The following is a 17,532-nucleotide window of genomic DNA, read 5'->3' on the forward strand; positions in this document are numbered from 1 at the left end:
AGGGTGAGAAGAGGAATAGTCCAGATAGCTGTGAGAGTCAGTAGGCTTATAGTAGACATCAGTAGATAAACTGTCTCCAGAGATAGAGACAGAAAGATCTAGAAAGGGGAAGGAGGTGTCGGAAATGGACCAGGTAAACTTGAGGGCAAGGTGAAAATTGGAGGCAAAGTTAATGAAGTCAACGAGCTCAGCATGCATGCAGGAAGCAGTGCCAATGCAGTCGTCGATGTAGCGAAGGAAAAGTGGGGGACAGATACCAGAATAGGTTTGGAACATAGATCGTTCCACAAAGCCAACAAAAAGGCAGGCATAGCTAGGACCCATACGGGTGCCCATAGCTACACCTTTAGTTTGGAGGAAGTGGGAGGAGTACATTGACTTCTCTAACTTCCGCTAATGCCCCACCTCCCCCTCGTACCCCATCCGTTATTCATTTATATACACACATTCTTTCTCTCTCTCTCCTTTTTCTCCCTCTGTCCCTCTGACTATACCCCTTGCCCATCCTCTGGGTTTTTTCCCCCCTCCTCCTCTTCCTTCTCCCTGGGCCTCCTGTCCCGTGATCCTCTCATATCCCTTTTGCCAATCACCTGTCCAGCTCTTGGCTCCATCCCTCCCCCTCCTGTCTTCTCCTATGATTTTGGATCTCCCCTCCCCCTCCCACTTTCAAATCTCTTACTAGCTCTTCCTTCAGTTAGTCCTGACACAGGGTCTCGGCCCGAAATGTCGACAGTACCTCTTCCTAGAGATGCTGCTTGGCCTGCTGCGTTCACCAGCAACTTTGATGTGTGTTGCTTGAATTTCCAGCATCTGCAGAATTCCTCATGTTTAAGTTTTCAAATCACCATTGGTTTTGGGAATTCCTTTAATTTGCCGTTTAGCTATGAAGATCTTCAATCGATTAGCCAATAGTTTACCAGTTTTTTTTCTCCATGTATATAGAATTGGCTTCTATCTTTTCAAAGTTGGCTTTCGATTGGATACATTATAAGAAGATCATATTTAGTGTTAATTTCAATACGTCTTTTGTATAGTTCAGGGTCTGGTGCCAAAGCATATTTCTGGTCTAATTGTTTTAATTGATTAACTAAGTCAGTTCTCTCTTCATTAGCTTTTTCTCAGTGTATGCAGTATAGGAGATAATTTGTCCTCTAATATATGCCTTAAAAGTGCCCCAAATGATAAGACTAGAAGTCTCTTCCAATGCATTTTCTTCAAAAAAAGAGTAATTTGATTCACCAGAGATTATAGAAAATCCTTATCAGATAACGTAGTTAAATTAAACCACCAGGATCTGTTCATAGGAGTGAAACCAGGAAGATTTAAAGATAGAAATACAGGAGAATGGTTGGATACAGCTATTTCTTTATATTCAATGGATCGAACTAATGGAATCATGTGACTATCAATAAAAAAAATCAATCCTGGTATGGGAATGATGGACATGACAGAAGAATGAATACTCCCTTGCTGTCGGGTGAAAAAAAACGCCAGACATCAACAATATCACATTTCATTAGAAAGGATTGAATAAATAAAGCTGATTTATTAGGTGTGGCTGATTTAGGAGGAGAACGATCTAATACTACGTGTAGACAACAATTAAAATCTCCCATCACTAAAGAATAAAGCCTCAAATCTGGCAGGAATGAAAAGAAATGCTCAAAAAATCCTGGGTCATCCACATTGGGGGCATACACATTAGCAAATACAATTAATTTATTATCCAGTTTCCCTGACACTATGATAAATTGCTCATTAGGGTCAGAGACAACTTTATGTTGAACAAAAGAAATTGTATTGTCTATAAAAATTGAGACCCCCTCGAGATTTTGCTCTGAATGAAGAATGAAATTGTAAACCCCTCTACCGATTTAAAAAGGCGTGCGTTGTCACAACTACGTACGTGCGTTTCTTGTAGGAAAATAATGACATAACCTCTTCATATTTGGCGCTTCAGCCATAACCTCCGGTGTATAATCTTCCATGAATCTGATTGTCTTCCCGTTGTAATCAATCATTCCTACTCGACGGGTGTGGCGGATTAAAAGCTCCTTAGTATGAAATTCATGAAAACCTAAAATAACCGACCTAGGTCACTCCCCCGACTTTGGTTTTGGGGCCAGTGACCGGTGGGAGCGGTCCAACTTAGGCACAGACGACAGTAAATCAGGGAATAGCTGCTTCAGAAAGTTTGCAAAGAACTCCGTGGGGTGGGCACCTTCAATTGATTCTTCAAGACCCAGAATACGTAGATTGTTCCCTCTGCTTCTGCTTTCCAGGTTGGTAATCTTCTTTGTTAATTTTTCATTAGTTAATGATTTTTTTTGCAGAGCTTACTCATGTCCTCTAAGTCTGCTTCCAGTATCGACAAAGTTTCTTTATTCTCCTTAATTTGCTTATCATGTTCAATTAGAGTTTGTTGAATAGTGTCCAACTTGACGTTAAGATCTTGAAATTCCTCAGAAAGTTCTGTTCTTTGCTTTTTTAAGGAAATCTCCAATTGATTCCAAAGTGGATGGAGAATCATCTTCTTTTTCTTTTGCAGAGGCTTTAGTCTTTCTCAAAGACGTAATAGAGCAATATTGAGATTTATAATAAGGTCTCAAAAAACTTGTAGGAAACAAAAAGATAGGTAAGATAGGAGCAAGTTCAAAAAGATTTTACCCCATCAGCTGCCAGCAGGGCTTTGACTTTCCTACTCTTCTGGAATTATATAGTGTCTTTGATTACAAGTATTTGGATCCCAGAGCAGCTCCATTGCAATTGATGGCATATATTGACCAATACCATTTCTAACTAATAATTTGGATCCAAAACAGTGGATACTAATATTATTCTGCTTCCTGAATTTGCAGAGGTCTAATTTAAATTATGTAAGTACCTAATGAAAGGAAAAGGGGACTATATCTACACATGAACAGGCGCATTGGCTCTATCTTTATTTAAGTAGCTTAAGAGGGCAAAAAGCTCCTAGATTTCTAGTTTAGTTAAAAGTCATGTTCTGTGAGAGACAAGTAAATTGCATTTAAAAGACACATAAAAAAACTAGGCCTTTTTTGTGAAATTTGATTTTTTTGGGATGCCCTGAAGTATTATACAATGTGAAATGTTTTTGAAATATAATCACTGTTCTAACATAGGAAGTACAACAGCTAGTTTCTGCTTCCAAAAGTCCCCAAAAATACTTCTGTGAGATAGACCGGATTTCCAGATTTTTGGCTAGGAGATTGACAAACACAAAAGGGAGATGGCATGTTGGCTGATTAAGTGCTATGAGATATCTCATACAAGAACAGATTTTTATTGTGTTGTGTGTGGATGGTATAAATTTAATTACATTTGTGTTAACTTAAAATCACTTATTACAAACTGGGTTCTTTAAGTTTGTTATAGCTGGGGGTGGTAATGTGGATAAGCTCCCAATACCTATTAAATTCTCCCAATGGCATGCATCTCAAATAGCCTCTGACAACTGTCTAGCTCCTGACCTTCATGTGTGGCTTAATCACTAAACCTGGTGGAAACGTTTCCACTGGCTGGAGAAGGGGCAAAGGTGTATTATTGGCACCTTAAACTAGTTGCTTTGGGCAGATGGGGCTTGTCAGCCACAGTTGGTAGCTCATCTAGGAGAAGAAAAACTCTGATCTCAAACTTCAGCTCCCTTGCAACTATACCCACTCATAGGGAAGGCTTCAGGTGTAAACCCCAAGGGAAAATCCAGAGCTGAAGTTCCTAAGGCAGTCCTGTGTTGAGTTCAACACTGATTGGCACGTCCTGTGATGCTGCTAGTGCCAGCTGTATTGGTCTCTGCTGTTCTTTTGGGTTCATCAGCTGTATGGAGAGGGGCAGCCTGCTGCAAAGACAACAGCTTGCTCCCTATATCAGACTGCCCTGCCTTGCATATCACATAGACAGCTAAGATGCAATATCCATAGTTGACCCTGACCAACAGAGGGTCCCATTTACAATCTGGCAGTTAAGCTAAAAATTAATAGTGTTTCTTTTATTTTTATCTGTTTGTCTTGGTCTGTCCAGTTTTAATATTGGTGTGTCTAAACACAAAGGACTACTACATTTAATGCTAGAAGGATAGAAATTTACAGTATTGAAGGCAGCTTTTCAGCCCACTGTCTCCAAGATGACCAAAATAATTAATCTAGTCCTTACTTTCCGCTCTCAGGCTAGAATGATGTAGGTTATGGCTTATACTCTATGAATACAATGATTTCTGTTTCCATCATTTTTCACACAATAAATTCCAGATGCCCAGCACTCTTCAAGTGAAAATTTTTCTTCTAGTACGCCTAGTTCCTACCTTTTACCTTAAAGTTACGCATTCCAGTTTCTAGCTTCTGCTAAGGAATTGCAGTTGGATTTGTAGTTTATATTGCAAATCCCTCCCCTATTTTATTTATGAAACTAACTAGATACGTTGGCCTCAGAGATTACAATCTCAGTAAGTAGGTATATTTATTTTAACTTTGTCCATGATCCACAAGATGCACCAAGGCAGACGAAATTACAGACTGTTTTAATGCTGTTAACTATCTTCAGTTGAAATGTTTTCATTGTTCTTTCTAGCTGCTATGGTAAAATTTAGGCGTCAACAATAGAACTCAGTAGCTGATATTTAAACGTAATCAGTCTTTGCTGGAAATCATGTTTAGGGTCAAAAGTATGCTTATGTTTATGTCATATATGTTTAAATTGCATATTCAGGAATGGAGGGAGTTTCTTTCTGAAAAGTAATGAACATGGATATTCAGATTTAAACCCAGATAAACTACCTATTTTGTGGTCAAGGAGAAATCAGCTTATTCAAGATAGACAAAAGTTGCAGGTTTGTGATGCACGCTTCATGTCTTATTTTTAATTGTATATTATGACTAAATAAACATATGTTTTCCTGCAGAGCATTTCTAAAAAAAAATTATAAAACCTGCAAACATAATTAGAAAAAATCTGATTTGCACAGATGTGTCCATAATGCAGACATTGAGATTGTAAATTTAAATGTGTGAAAAGTGAAATGCTGATTGGTTTGTATTTGTCATCTGAAAATTGTGTGCTTAATGCAGGCATGCTCTAACTTTTTCTCACATCTCATGTAAGACTCTTCATAAGTTAAGCAATTTATGTTTAGGTAGTATTCTAAATGTCCTAATTTGCCTTAAGGAAGATTAAGAAACTGTTTCCTTGGAACAATTTGGACTACTATGTAAAGAGTGGCTGAAAGATAATAACATTTATAATATTAATGATACGTGAATGGATCTTGGTTGAATTTTGGTTAAGGGCAGCAAACTTTTAAATTAGCTCAACTTTATGGAGATGATACTAGAGTACTAGCTAAGCACTCGTTTGAATAAATATGGCTGGAAGCAATAAAGTCTGGGGGTGCTAAAGCAGTAGCAGAGGTGGTTGAAGCGATAGAGATACAGTGGATGTATGCAGTCTTATCACTGACATAGAAGTAATGACAGGGTCAAATTCCATTAGACAGTGGACAGCGGAGGAACATGTGGTCAACCACGTTAGAATCTGCAGGCAGTTTCAGAAGGATGAGAAGGAACAACCTACTTTGGTCACAGAAACACCGGCTGTTATCTGTGGTCTTTAATGTTTTTTCACCAGACAGTATTTGAAATATGTTAGAAGATATTTGGGATTAATGACTTGCCAAATCTGAGAATGATCTGGAAGACTAGAGTAGGTTCAAGGACTAGGAGAGGAATGGGAACTTCGATATAGGACATTAACTTGCAAGAACAGAGGTGTTAATTGTTTTTACTTTGAAGTAACACACTACAAGAGATGGTAATTGAGGAGAGAGAGCTCTTCAACAATGAGAACACAAAAGGGATTGGTTGCACTCTAGTAAAATGAGTAGACAATTAATTTTTTGAACCAAACTTGTTTTGTGAGAGTATGAGGGGATGTAAGTCTGTAGATTAGTTTATCATTGTTATATGTACCTAAGTATAGTAAAAAAATGTATCTTGTGTACTGTCCAAATAGATCAATTCATTGCAAAGGTGCATTGAGGTGGTACAAGGGAAAACAATAACAGAGTGAAGAGTAATGTGTTACAGTACAGAGAAAATGCAGTGCAGGTGCACAGTAGATTGCAAGGTCAGGAATTTCATATTATCGTAACCTTGAGAAACTTAATGGATACGTAGGGGCTTATGTTCAGAAGTTCAGCTGGATAGAAGAAAACGACTTAGCTCTACCTTACTAGCAAAAATATTCATGGTTTCTTTGCACTTGTAGGAGTTGGATGTGCAGAACCTATGCAGAGAGGTTTAAGAACATGATGTACATTATTAGATCTTAAACAACTTAGCTGCAGTTACTTGGTAGATTTCCTGTTAGGTGTAGTGACAAAACAAAACAGTGGTAACACATCAGCTTTAAAAGAAGAGTGCAGCAGGAACAGAGAAATAAATATGCAGGTAAAGTGAAACTTCTCATTCATAGCTTCTTGATCAGTGTCAGGTGTCAGAACATGTGTCACTGTGGATTCATAAGGTAATGCCCTCTATTTGCAAGCAATCTCGCCAGCATAACCACTGCTACTTACACTTACCAGAAATTGTTTATAAAACAAAATTGTGAAATGGAGGAGGCTAATAATGAACAATAAAACATATGGCAAAGTCAGACTAAAATAACTCAACCAATCTGAATTCTAATCTGAAATATAAAATTTTTGGTATTTTTGTCCATGGATATTACTGTGAAATTAAGTTTGTAGTTCACTTATTGTTATTTAACTTAATAATTTTATTTAATACAATACCAGAAAGAAATTGCTGAAATTAAGGAACGACTTGCATTGTTGGAAGCCAGGGACTATCAGCTGAGTATAGAAATAGAAGAAGGAAACAGACTAACAGAATCACATGACTGTGAACTTACTTCTTTACCAACCACATCAGCAAGTGAATTACATGATCTGCGTAAAACACTACAGGATATTCTACCATTAAGAAATAAAGTCCTCCTCAATGAAGAGCTCCCTGAACATATAAAAAGGTAAAATGATCTTTACTTGTTTTTGCTTGTAAGTCAAGTTGATCTCCTAACACCAAAAGTCTTATAAATGAAAATCTTATGCAGTTCTATTGAGATTCTCTGTGACATTCCTAATACCCCTCATTCAGTGAAATACCTTGAACTGAATTGTACAGTACAGTATGTGTGTATATAAGACAATCATTTTGTGCAGAGCAAAGACCCAGAACTCCTTCATTATCAAATTAATTTTCCTGTGGAGATGTTCACCAGGGAAAAATTATTGGCCAAGCCACTGGGAATATTTCATTTTCATTTGAATAATAGTATATAATCTGTCAAATTCTTAGTGTAGTATAGGCGATTTTAGTTCATTTTGACATTTTTTTAAGAGTGTAGAGGAGGAAGTTCATAAGAGGATGGCAGCAACAACTTACATGACTAACTTTAAATTAAAAATTAATAACTTAAAAGATATTTTGTAGCAGTGTAAGGGAGGAAAAAATTTGGCAGGATAAGAAAGAAAGGTTAAAGCTGACCAGAAGCCCTTCAGTGGGGTGGTTATGAAAGGCTTCAGTAGTAAACCAGGAGGAGAGAAAGGCTTTCAAAATGGGCACTAGATGATGAAGAGAAGTTATAACTTTTTTGACTGAGAAGGGAGAGAAGGGTTTACACAAATGATCAGGGGAAGAAGAGTTTTAAAAAGTGAGGGTATGGATGAACTTAAATATAATGATGAGAAACCTGTTTGCCCCAAAAGGGAGATAATAACAAATGAGTTCCAATGAAGGGTCTCAGCCCAAACATCAACTGTTTATTCATTTCCGTAGAAATGCTGAGTTCCTTCAGCATTTTGAATGTGCTGCTCTGAACTTTCAGTGTCTGAAGAATCACTTGTGTTTATGATTTGATGAATGGGTTGGAATCTGCCAATAATGTGTAGAAAGAGCTAGAGTGTAAAGAGGGATAAATTATCATGATCTTTTTAACTTACAGTGAAGAGCCTCTTGCTATCTTAAGTGGTAAAATGCATCCAAAATGTTTTACTGTCTCCCTGTTCTCTGTCCACTCCGTATGGAGCACATTACTCTTCTAAAACAGACAGGTGTCACTCAAACAGATGACTTCCAAACAGAAGATCAGATTGCTACTCTTCAGCAGCAGAGAATTTGCAAATCATTGGGAAAATGTAATTAGTTTCAAGGAGCTCCACTGGTATACTTCAATTGTAGGTTTTCTGAGTCTGAAATGTCCTTTTGAAGGTGACCGACTTCTCTCAAGCCAATCACTGAAAGTGCAGGCTACATCATGACCTGTGGTCCTGACCCTTTACTGAGACCCTTAAAAGCCTAATGTGATTATTAACTGCTAGCATATTGAGGGATGAAGGCATGCTGAAAGAAAAGCTATATTGCTTATAGATAATTCAAGTATTTATATGATTAGCTAATATTGTTGCCTGATATGATTTAGAGCACAAATATTCTGCTTTTCTTCCTGCTTTTGGTTAAGTGTTAATTTTGCACTTTAGATGAAATAATTTCCAGATTTCTCAACTGAAATGGGAAATGTCTGTGTAACAGGCAAGTTTCTTTTAAAATATTTGTTCATAAAAAGGGATGGACTCTCAAAATTGTATATAGTCATCAATTTTTGCAGTGGATTTTGCATGAACAGATAATGAGAGCAATCATTTGCTGGCCTTGTTGTTAATTATACTGCTCTTTCATGATATCTACATTTTTGAGATCTGTATGGAAAATATCAATTTTTAGTCATGTGGCATATAAAAAAGACTCTTATAAGCTACATTGATTACTCCAGAGATGATCTGATTCTGTATGCTGATGCTTCACACGTAAACCACAAGGTAAACAGAATTGAATGAGTCTTGTACACTTAAATTCCACTTGGTTAATTTCTATCCTTTGTAGAGGCTGCAGTGTAAAACTTCCTGGGGAGTAAACTATGTATAGAGGGAATCATGGGGAATACAGAGTGGTTGAAAGAAAGACTAGGGACTTTGAGAGAATCTTACGAATTCCATAATTTGTTGTTGCATAATCAGTTGTTGGGAGAAAGATCAGGAGTGTAGGAGAAGATGTTAATGAGACAATTGTAAAGTTCAGGAAGATGATGGGGTTGGGATTTGTAACCAGTTTTGGAAATAGCTGAGGTAAGGGTCCTCAATGTAGTGAGAAAGAACAAGGTGCAATGGAATTGATAGGCTTAAATATTTTGAATCTTAAAACTGGTAGAAATGATGAATTTGATCATCTATTCCTTGACTTTTCTCTCCCAGAAAAGCTTTTAATGTCCAAACCTGTTTTTGCCAGTAATGAGTAACCTTGGTGAGTGCTGGATTCATGAAGCATGAAAACACATTCTCATGAATAAAAAATAATAACTGAATTGTGTAACCAGTAAATTTGTTTTTTTTAAAAGGCTTCAGAGAAAAGAACAGCTGCTAAGTATGGCTATAAAGACAGCTGCTGCAAAGGCAAGTACATTAATAAAATCTCCTTGTGCAAAGTTTTACTTTTTCTCCTACAATTTCCCCTACCAGTTGATAATATTTTTAGTTATGTGGTTTCTTTCTGTAAAGAAAAATACATTTTAAAGATAAATAAGTAACAAATTTGATGTATTTCACTGAATGATTTTGAGAGGTGCAGCAGCTGATATATCTAATCCGGAATGCCTTGACTATAAAGATGCTACATATTGAAATGTATGTATTAAGTGATGCTGGTTGCTGTTGTGGTGGAACTGAGTGCTCCCATTAGTTACCAACAAAAAAATCATCAACAGAGTGAAGGAATTGCAATGTGCGATGGGATAATGCTCGGCCTTAAATTGTTAAATTCTAACTTATTACTTCTGCACTTAAGCTCCCTTAACCCAAAAGTCACTAGGGTGATACTTGATGAAAGGTGCTAGTATGCAGCCTGTGAGACAATATGGGATGGTAAAAGATTCCTTGTCTTCCAAAATCATTCTACAATGTTAGCCACTGATAGCTTTTAATGTTAAGAAAGTAAATCTTTTTAAGCCGAACATGAGGGGTTAGCTAAATTCCTGTCACAATCTGAAAGTGGGAAACCTTTCAATCAGACAAGGGTCACTGAAAAACATTTCCTTTGGAAATGTCATTATTAACTTTTTTTTGTGCCTGTCAGTCATACCTCCAGATGGTATTATAATGAGCTTTTATTCACAATGCATACTTTGAAAATACCAAATTCATAATATTTATAAAGCTTGGTTTAATTCACCTTTTCCATCAGATTTGGCTAGGATACCAATTACCAGGATGAGGTATTTCAATTAAGTGGAGGACCGGAGATACTGATTTGTTCTTGTTAGAGTAAAGAATTTACCATGATTGTGAAGACTAGTATTATGTGGATTATGCAGCATACATTTGATTTAACCAATCCACACTGCTAGTTTTGCACCACTCAAGTATCTATCCATTATTCATTATATGTCAAGTCCACTCTCCCGAGTACTTGTTAGGTTTTTCCTTAAATGTATATATTTACTGCTTGCCTCAATATCCAATTGTGGGATAGAATTTGACATTCTTCGATTTCCATGTATAATCAGATTTATTGTACGATATCTAGTCTTGCTGTTTACATCTTGCATAATTTTAACACGTGTTGTTGGGCTAGCCTTCAACCTTCCTCTTCCAGTCGAGAAGTTGGCCAGGCTGTTTGTTCATTCTTGGGTTTTTTTTTGTAGGATTTTACCCATCTTTTGTAAATCTAGTTTGTGCGTACTCCAGTACTGATTTCTTCATGTAATATTCGCATTATTTCTCTATTAATCAATTCTGTCATTGAAATAAACCCTAGTATTTGGCTTCGCAAACATGAGGAAATCTGCAGATGCTGGAATTTCAAGCAACACACATAAAAGTTGCTGGTGAACGCAGCAGGCCAGGCAGCATCCCTAGGAAGAGGTACAGTCGACGTTTCGGGCCGAGACCCTTCTTCAGTCCTGATTGTCCAGCAGACTGTCACCCATAGTTGTCCATTCCTAATCATCAGCAAAGCAATGGTACTATACTATATAAAATGACACTTTCATATTAATAATCTTCTCACCAATCTTCATATTTGTTATAAAGCCAACTGATTCATGGTCTCTCAGCAGCTCAATGGAAATGGCAAAAAAGAGCTGTGTTTCAAAATTAATTTTGGACTGTCCTTAACATCAAGACATACTTTGACAGATGTAAATGGAAATGAGAAAACTCTCAACAGGTGCATTTGTACCTTGCACAGAGAACAATGCTTGTTGAAAATAACTTGCCTAGGCCCCAAGATATTACTACAGATGTACCTTCTGGTGCCATGATGCTCTCCAAAAAATTTCCACTATTTGTAAGTCACAAGTTTGGAGTGTAAAAGAATACTCCACTTACCTGGATGAAAGTAGCTGCAACTGCACTCTGTAGCTTAAACTTAAAACAAAGTGGCTCTCTTTATCATTACCCAGTCTGGTGTTCTAAGCATTCACTCTATCACCAGTGCATTAAGGCTGCAGTGTATACAATCAGCAGAATGCAATTATTTGACCAGCAGTACTACTGCAAAGACCTCCATTGTCAAGGTCCAGTTGCAGATGCATGGTAATGCTGCCACCTGCAGGTTTGTCTGCGAGTCACTCACCCTTCTTCATGTGGAGTGCATTACCACTTCAGCATTGTTTGGACTAAATCCTGAAAATTCTACGAGAGATTGGATTGATTGTCATAGATCAGCAAGGCATCTCACTCCTTTTGGTCAATTAGTTTTGGAAAATAATTATTAGCCTGCTCGCAATGTCCTTGCCTTTTAAAGAAAATAAAACTAAAGGTCTAATTCATTTAACTTCAGTTTGGTTTTTAAAAAAATACATATAAAGAATGTAGAGTAAAACTTCGACTTGATCATTAGTCTGAATGTGAGCTGGGGCTCCAAAGGGGTCCTTAATGATGGGACGCTGCCTTTCTGAGGCACCACTCATTGAAGATGTCTTGGATACCATGGATGCTAGTACCCATGATGGAGCTGACTAATTTTACCACTCTCTGTAGTTTACTTTGATGCTAAACAGTAGCCTCCGCCCCCCCCCACCATACCAGATGGTGATGCAGCCAGTCAGAATGCTTTCCGTGGTAACCTGTAGAAGTTTTGAAGTGTTTTAGGTGATAAACTAATTCTCCTCAAACTCTGAATGAAATATAGCTGCTGTCGTGCCTTCTTTATAGCTGCATCAATATGTTGGGTCAGATTAGATCCTCAGAGATACTGACAACCTTGAACTTGAAATTGCTTACTCCACTTCTGATCCCTCTATGAGGATTGGTTTGTGTTCCCTTATCTTGCCCTTTCTGAAGTCCACAATCAGCTTTTAAGTCTTACTGATGCTGAGCGCAAAGTTGTTGCTACGGCACCACTCAACTAAAGGAGGTGAAGTAAAGTCATATTTGGGTACTATAACCCTTTGTCTGATAATTTCTGCCATTATGGCATGAAGTCCTAAGGGTGCCAGATTATCAAAATTTTGCTGGTAATGTCTTGCATGTACTTATTCAAAAATGATTTTAATAAGACAAATTTGTTACCACGAACAGGATGGTAAGACACTAAAAGGAATTTGGATTTTTTTTATAGGCAGCATGTTTTTCTTAATTGCGTTGCTTCATCTCTCGGGATATTAGAAGCAAATTCATACGTGAGCTTTGAAAGAGAAACTTGTACGCTATAGGTAAAGAGCAGGGATGAAGGACTAATTAATTGGTTTTTTTAGAAGAGCTGTGATTTGCATTGTCTCTTTCCTTAATTTTGAATTTCACTGTTTCCATAAACAAGTTCATTTCATTAGCTTTCTGTGTATTGAATGTTTTAAGGGGAGGCAAAAAATGCCATTTGTTAGTCGTAATAACCACAGCATTCAGCAGTTGGTGTACTTGCTGCATGGGATAAATGGGTTCGTATATCTGTATGATGCATGGGATAAATATGTAAACTGGCATTTGAATGAAAATACTATGATTTTAATTACACATATGAGCAGAAGTGCTGATATATTAACAGCTCTCCATGTCAAATATGAGGTCCAATTTTAAAATTCATGTTACTGACTTGGGTTTCCTGGGCCTTGAGAAATCTGACAAAATAAAGTAGGCAGGAATGTCCAGCTCTAATGTAACAGCAATTCTTGTTTGCCTAGTGGAGCAAGCATGCTCTCCAACCTATAGAAGAAAACTTTAGACACCCATTGGTTGATTTCAAGCTTTCACTGTCCTCTTTTTTTTCCCCCTCGCTTGCTCTGTTGCTCATTCTCTTTCTCTCTTCTTTTTTTCCTCATCTTTTATTCATTTTCTTCATTGCATTCTTTGAGTATTTCTGCTGAATTTTATCCTATCATTTATTCCTCATTCTCTTTACACACCTAATCAAGCCATGATCTCACATCATCCTTCTTTAAAGCCTTCTGAGTTACTAGCCATGGCCTTGATGTTTTTTTTTCATTCTCTCTTGTTTACCTGTCAATTTCTTAAAAAAAGATCTAGTGCTTTCCCAGCACATATGACGAATAAACTGTTTGCGGGTTTCCAGGCTGGTACGAGTATTGATTATAACATGCGCTTCAATGACAAACTCTGCCATCTTCAGGGTGATGTATGGGCATGTCTAGTCCAGTAGTATTTATACACATAGTCCATCCCTCCTGATTGGTTAGTCCTCATCCAATCAAGTTTTTGCTCCCCCACCTTGTTTACAATTGAATTCCAGCCCTTACTTGGAGCGAGACCTTTGTGTTTGTTAAAATTCTTTTCCTCTAGTTGTATTTCAATGGCTTCGTTTACCAGGTGGTCCCTAAAACCATTGGTGTGGCATAGTAGTTTTGTGCCATTGAAGTCAATCCTATGGCCATTGTGAATACAGTGTTCTGCTACCGCCGATTTCTTCAGGTAACCCAAACAGATACACTTCATGTGCTTCTTGATGGAGGATTCCACCATGCATCCCATCTGGTTGATATACGCTGCTCCGTGTTCACAGGGAATCCTGCAAATGCCAGCCAATCTGAGTCCCAGGTCATCCTTGACCTGCATAAGCTGTGACTTGAGCTTCCTTATGGATTTGTGGATGGTATTAATCCATTATTTCTTCAGGATCCTGGTGATCCTTCGAGGAGCAGTGGAAATATAGGGAAGACAGGTTCCTCTTCATTATAGGCATACCCATATAGGCAATGGGTTCCTCCTCGTTGTTAAGTTTCCAGGTATTTCTGTTGGCCCTTTTAAGGGCCGAGTTGGCTTCACTTTGCAGCCATTCTGTAGGATCATGATGTGTAATTGTCATATCTCCTTGTGGAGACTCTCCAGGTCTAAAATAGTTTTCGCACGGTTAATCAAAGTAGGAAGTGATGATGGCTGTTATTGTTGAGGTATAAGTCCGTGTGAGTGGGTCATTGACCTGGTATGTTTCTATCCCCTAATGGTATGTTGCTTGACCCAAATCTTTCCAGCATTTTCTTTTATTTCAGACTGGAAATATGGTCACTCTTTTGATAGGATATAATGAGATCCTATCTTAAAAGTGGCATCACTTTTCTTGACCTTTTTGCACACTTTCAGTACCCTTCCCACACTACTTTAAATATCACAGTCCTTGTATTTTTCTGATATTGTGGAATGTTATTACTTTTTGGTTATTTTAGAAACTGTAATGTAGATTTTCTAAAACTTCTGACTACAACTCAACTTTCAAATTTCAAATTGTACGACATATGTCAATGATAATAAACCTGATTCTAATAAATCTAATTATGGTTCATAAATATTCATTATATTTTAAACATTCAGGTCTGCAGCAGTCAAAAGTTGTGCAGTAACTTCAGCAAAAAACTGAGTGATATTGAAAAACAACTTCCAACTCTCTTGGAAGCCAAAGTATTAGCCATATCTGGTAAGTTGTGTGTTATGTAATCAAAAATCAAACAATTTAACTTTTTTTAAATAAGTTTAACATCCATAAAAGATTTTGAATAGCTTATTAATTCCTTTTTTTAAATCTGTTATGGAATCTCTAAATATTATGTTAGCCTGCTGGTGGTGTAGTGGCATCTGCACCAGACTTTGAGACGAGAGATCGCAGGTTCGAATCTAGCCAGCTCCTTGCACACTTTCCATCTGTGCTGGGTTGAGCATCAGGTTAGCAACTCAGCCTTGTGAAAAGCAGACAAATGCTAAAGAACCGGCAAGGTTGTGCCCCATGCGCCGCAAGATGCAGAGAGAAACAACAACAACAAATATTATGTTATGCAGAGTCATATTATCAATAGGTTACTATTCATTTTTAATTTGTAGTAGATTAAAATGCCCCAAAGCAGACTAAAACAAGGTTAAGGTTGAGGAAGCTGAAGGATGTTAAAAAAAAAAGGTAAGATAGATTTATGTAAGGTTAGCTTCTGAATAACTTTATTAGGCTCAATAAATCACTCTCATCAGGACAGTTGATTATTGAAGTAACAGGTAAAACATTTATAATTCCTAGGAAGTGATCACCTAGGAGGCTATTAGGGGATTTTTACCAATTTCCTTAATGCCAAACACTTGACAAGAAGTATAATGGGGGCTGAGCTACTTTTAATAGAACTACAGGTTTCCCCCGCCATCTGAAGGTAGAGCGTTCCTATGAAGCGGTTCGTAAGCCGGAATGTCGTAAAGTGAAGAAGCAATTACCATTTATTTATATGGGAAAAACTTGTGAGCGTTCGTAGACCCAAAAATAACCTACTAAATCATGCCAAATAACACATAAAACCTAAAATAACAGTAACATATAATAAAAGCTGGAATGATATGATAAATACACACCCTATGTAAAGTAGAAATACTTTTCCACAATCATTGCCCGCATAGATCTCCGTAGCGAAAATCTCACGCAAGCGCTCTCGGCAGAAGATTTCACGCAAGTGGTGTTGGCAAAAATCTCTCCAGTAACCTTTAAGCTATGAAGCTGCCAAATCATACCAAATAACACGTAAAAGTACACAGCCGATATAAAGTAGAAATAATGTATGTACAGTGTAATATCACTTACGGGAATCGGGAAGACAGCACCGAGCACACTGACGATGGTGTGTTAGGCTGAGTTGTCGGAGGTTGGGGTGGTGCAGTGGCCCCCACTCTCCGGGCTGCCAACCGATACCAATCCGTGAAACATGCAGGGGTTCAGTGGTAGCCGGGACGCACCCAGCACATCTTTAAGAAAAAAGCTGAAATAAACAAGCTAATTAATTAGGTGCCGCCCGGCACGTAATTGTCGGCTCAGATCAGAGGCGATTGCTGATTGCATCACCTCTGATCTGGGCCGACAATTACGTGCCGGGCGGCACCTAATGAATTAGCATGATTATTTTAGCTTTTTTCTTACAGATGTGCTGTGTGCCTCCTGGCTACCGCTGCATTCTCCATGAATAGGTATCTGTCCGCGGCCTGGGTGTTGGGATGGTGTGACACTGGGGTGTCATCTCATCGTCATCTGTTTCCATCAGGGCAGGCAGGTCATCTTCTCCTATGACTGCCCGCCTCGATGTCGAAGGTCAAGGTTCGTCGTCTGCTGTGGCTGATGTGGAAGGCTTGAAAAACGACAGTATGCTTGACTGCTGAGCCTTGCACATTTTTCAATCATACAGTTCTTTGTAAGCACTCAAACCATCTTGCAAATATGCCCTAAACTGACATGCCCTTTCAAAATTAAAGTCGTACTTTACCATTGCAGCGAAAATCTCACGCAGTTGTTCACATTCAGTTCTTGGACAACTTCACTTTCGGTCCGTTCGCAACTACATTCGGTTTCGATTGTTATCCTTTCCTTTTCCAATTGCATCAGCTCTTCATCTATCAGTTCTTGGTCATGGGAAGCCAAAACCTCTTCAACATCATCTTTGTCAACTTCCACAAGCCAAACTCACTTTGTCCTTACTTCGTTCACCACCATCAAAATGCTTAATTATGTCTAGTTTTACGCTAAGTGTAACACCTTTATGAGCTCTTTTAGGCTTTTCCGATACCTTAGAACTCATCTTGCAAACGGATGCTCACAGGCACGTGTTTAAGCAATGCCGGCTAGAATGCTGTTCCTGGGGAGAGCGGCTGCTCAGGGAGAGTGGCTGCCTTTTCTCGTAACAGTGAAAGCACCTTCTGTTAGCGAAAACAGGTAACTAATGTCGGTCTTTCGTAACATTGAGGTTTCGTAAAGCGAACGTTTGAAAAGTGGGGGACACCTGTAATAAAAAAACATAAAAGCCCTTTCCTAACTAGCAAGGAACATTTCATTCTGGAAGAAGAGGGCCAAATGATTATTGTAAAGTAAATAGCTGAAAATATTCTTCTGTAGTAGGCTTGAAGTAATGGTGTGATGAAAATAGTTATTTAAAATGTCATGGAAAGTTTATGAAAGTTAAATTTCAGGATTTAGAGCTTTGAATCATTTATTAGCTATA

The 17,532-nt window shown here is 38.0% G+C and overlaps 1 protein-coding gene across 6 annotated transcripts in view; it reads left to right on the top strand.

Moving 5' to 3' along the window:
* Nucleotides 1–17,532, top strand: part of disc1 (DISC1 scaffold protein) — a 203,031-nt gene that overhangs the window by 24,574 nt on the left and 160,925 nt on the right. For all 6 annotated transcript variants that reach the window (XR_011884993.1, XR_011884994.1, XR_011884992.1 and 3 more), the window contains exons 5-8: nt 4,723–4,843; nt 6,809–7,041; nt 9,466–9,520; nt 14,888–14,990. Coding sequence is in view for 3 of the 6 variants with exons in the window: in XM_072251069.1 (XP_072107170.1) it covers nt 4,723–4,843; nt 6,809–7,041; nt 9,466–9,520; nt 14,888–14,990 (512 nt within the window). In the remaining 3 variants the exon portion in view is untranslated. The remainder of the gene's footprint in view (nt 1–4,722; nt 4,844–6,808; nt 7,042–9,465; nt 9,521–14,887; nt 14,991–17,532) is intronic.

Source organism: Mobula birostris, chromosome 2 (genome assembly GCF_030028105.1).
Source record: "Mobula birostris isolate sMobBir1 chromosome 2, sMobBir1.hap1, whole genome shotgun sequence".
Lineage (NCBI taxonomy): Eukaryota > Metazoa > Chordata > Chondrichthyes > Myliobatiformes > Myliobatidae > Mobula > Mobula birostris.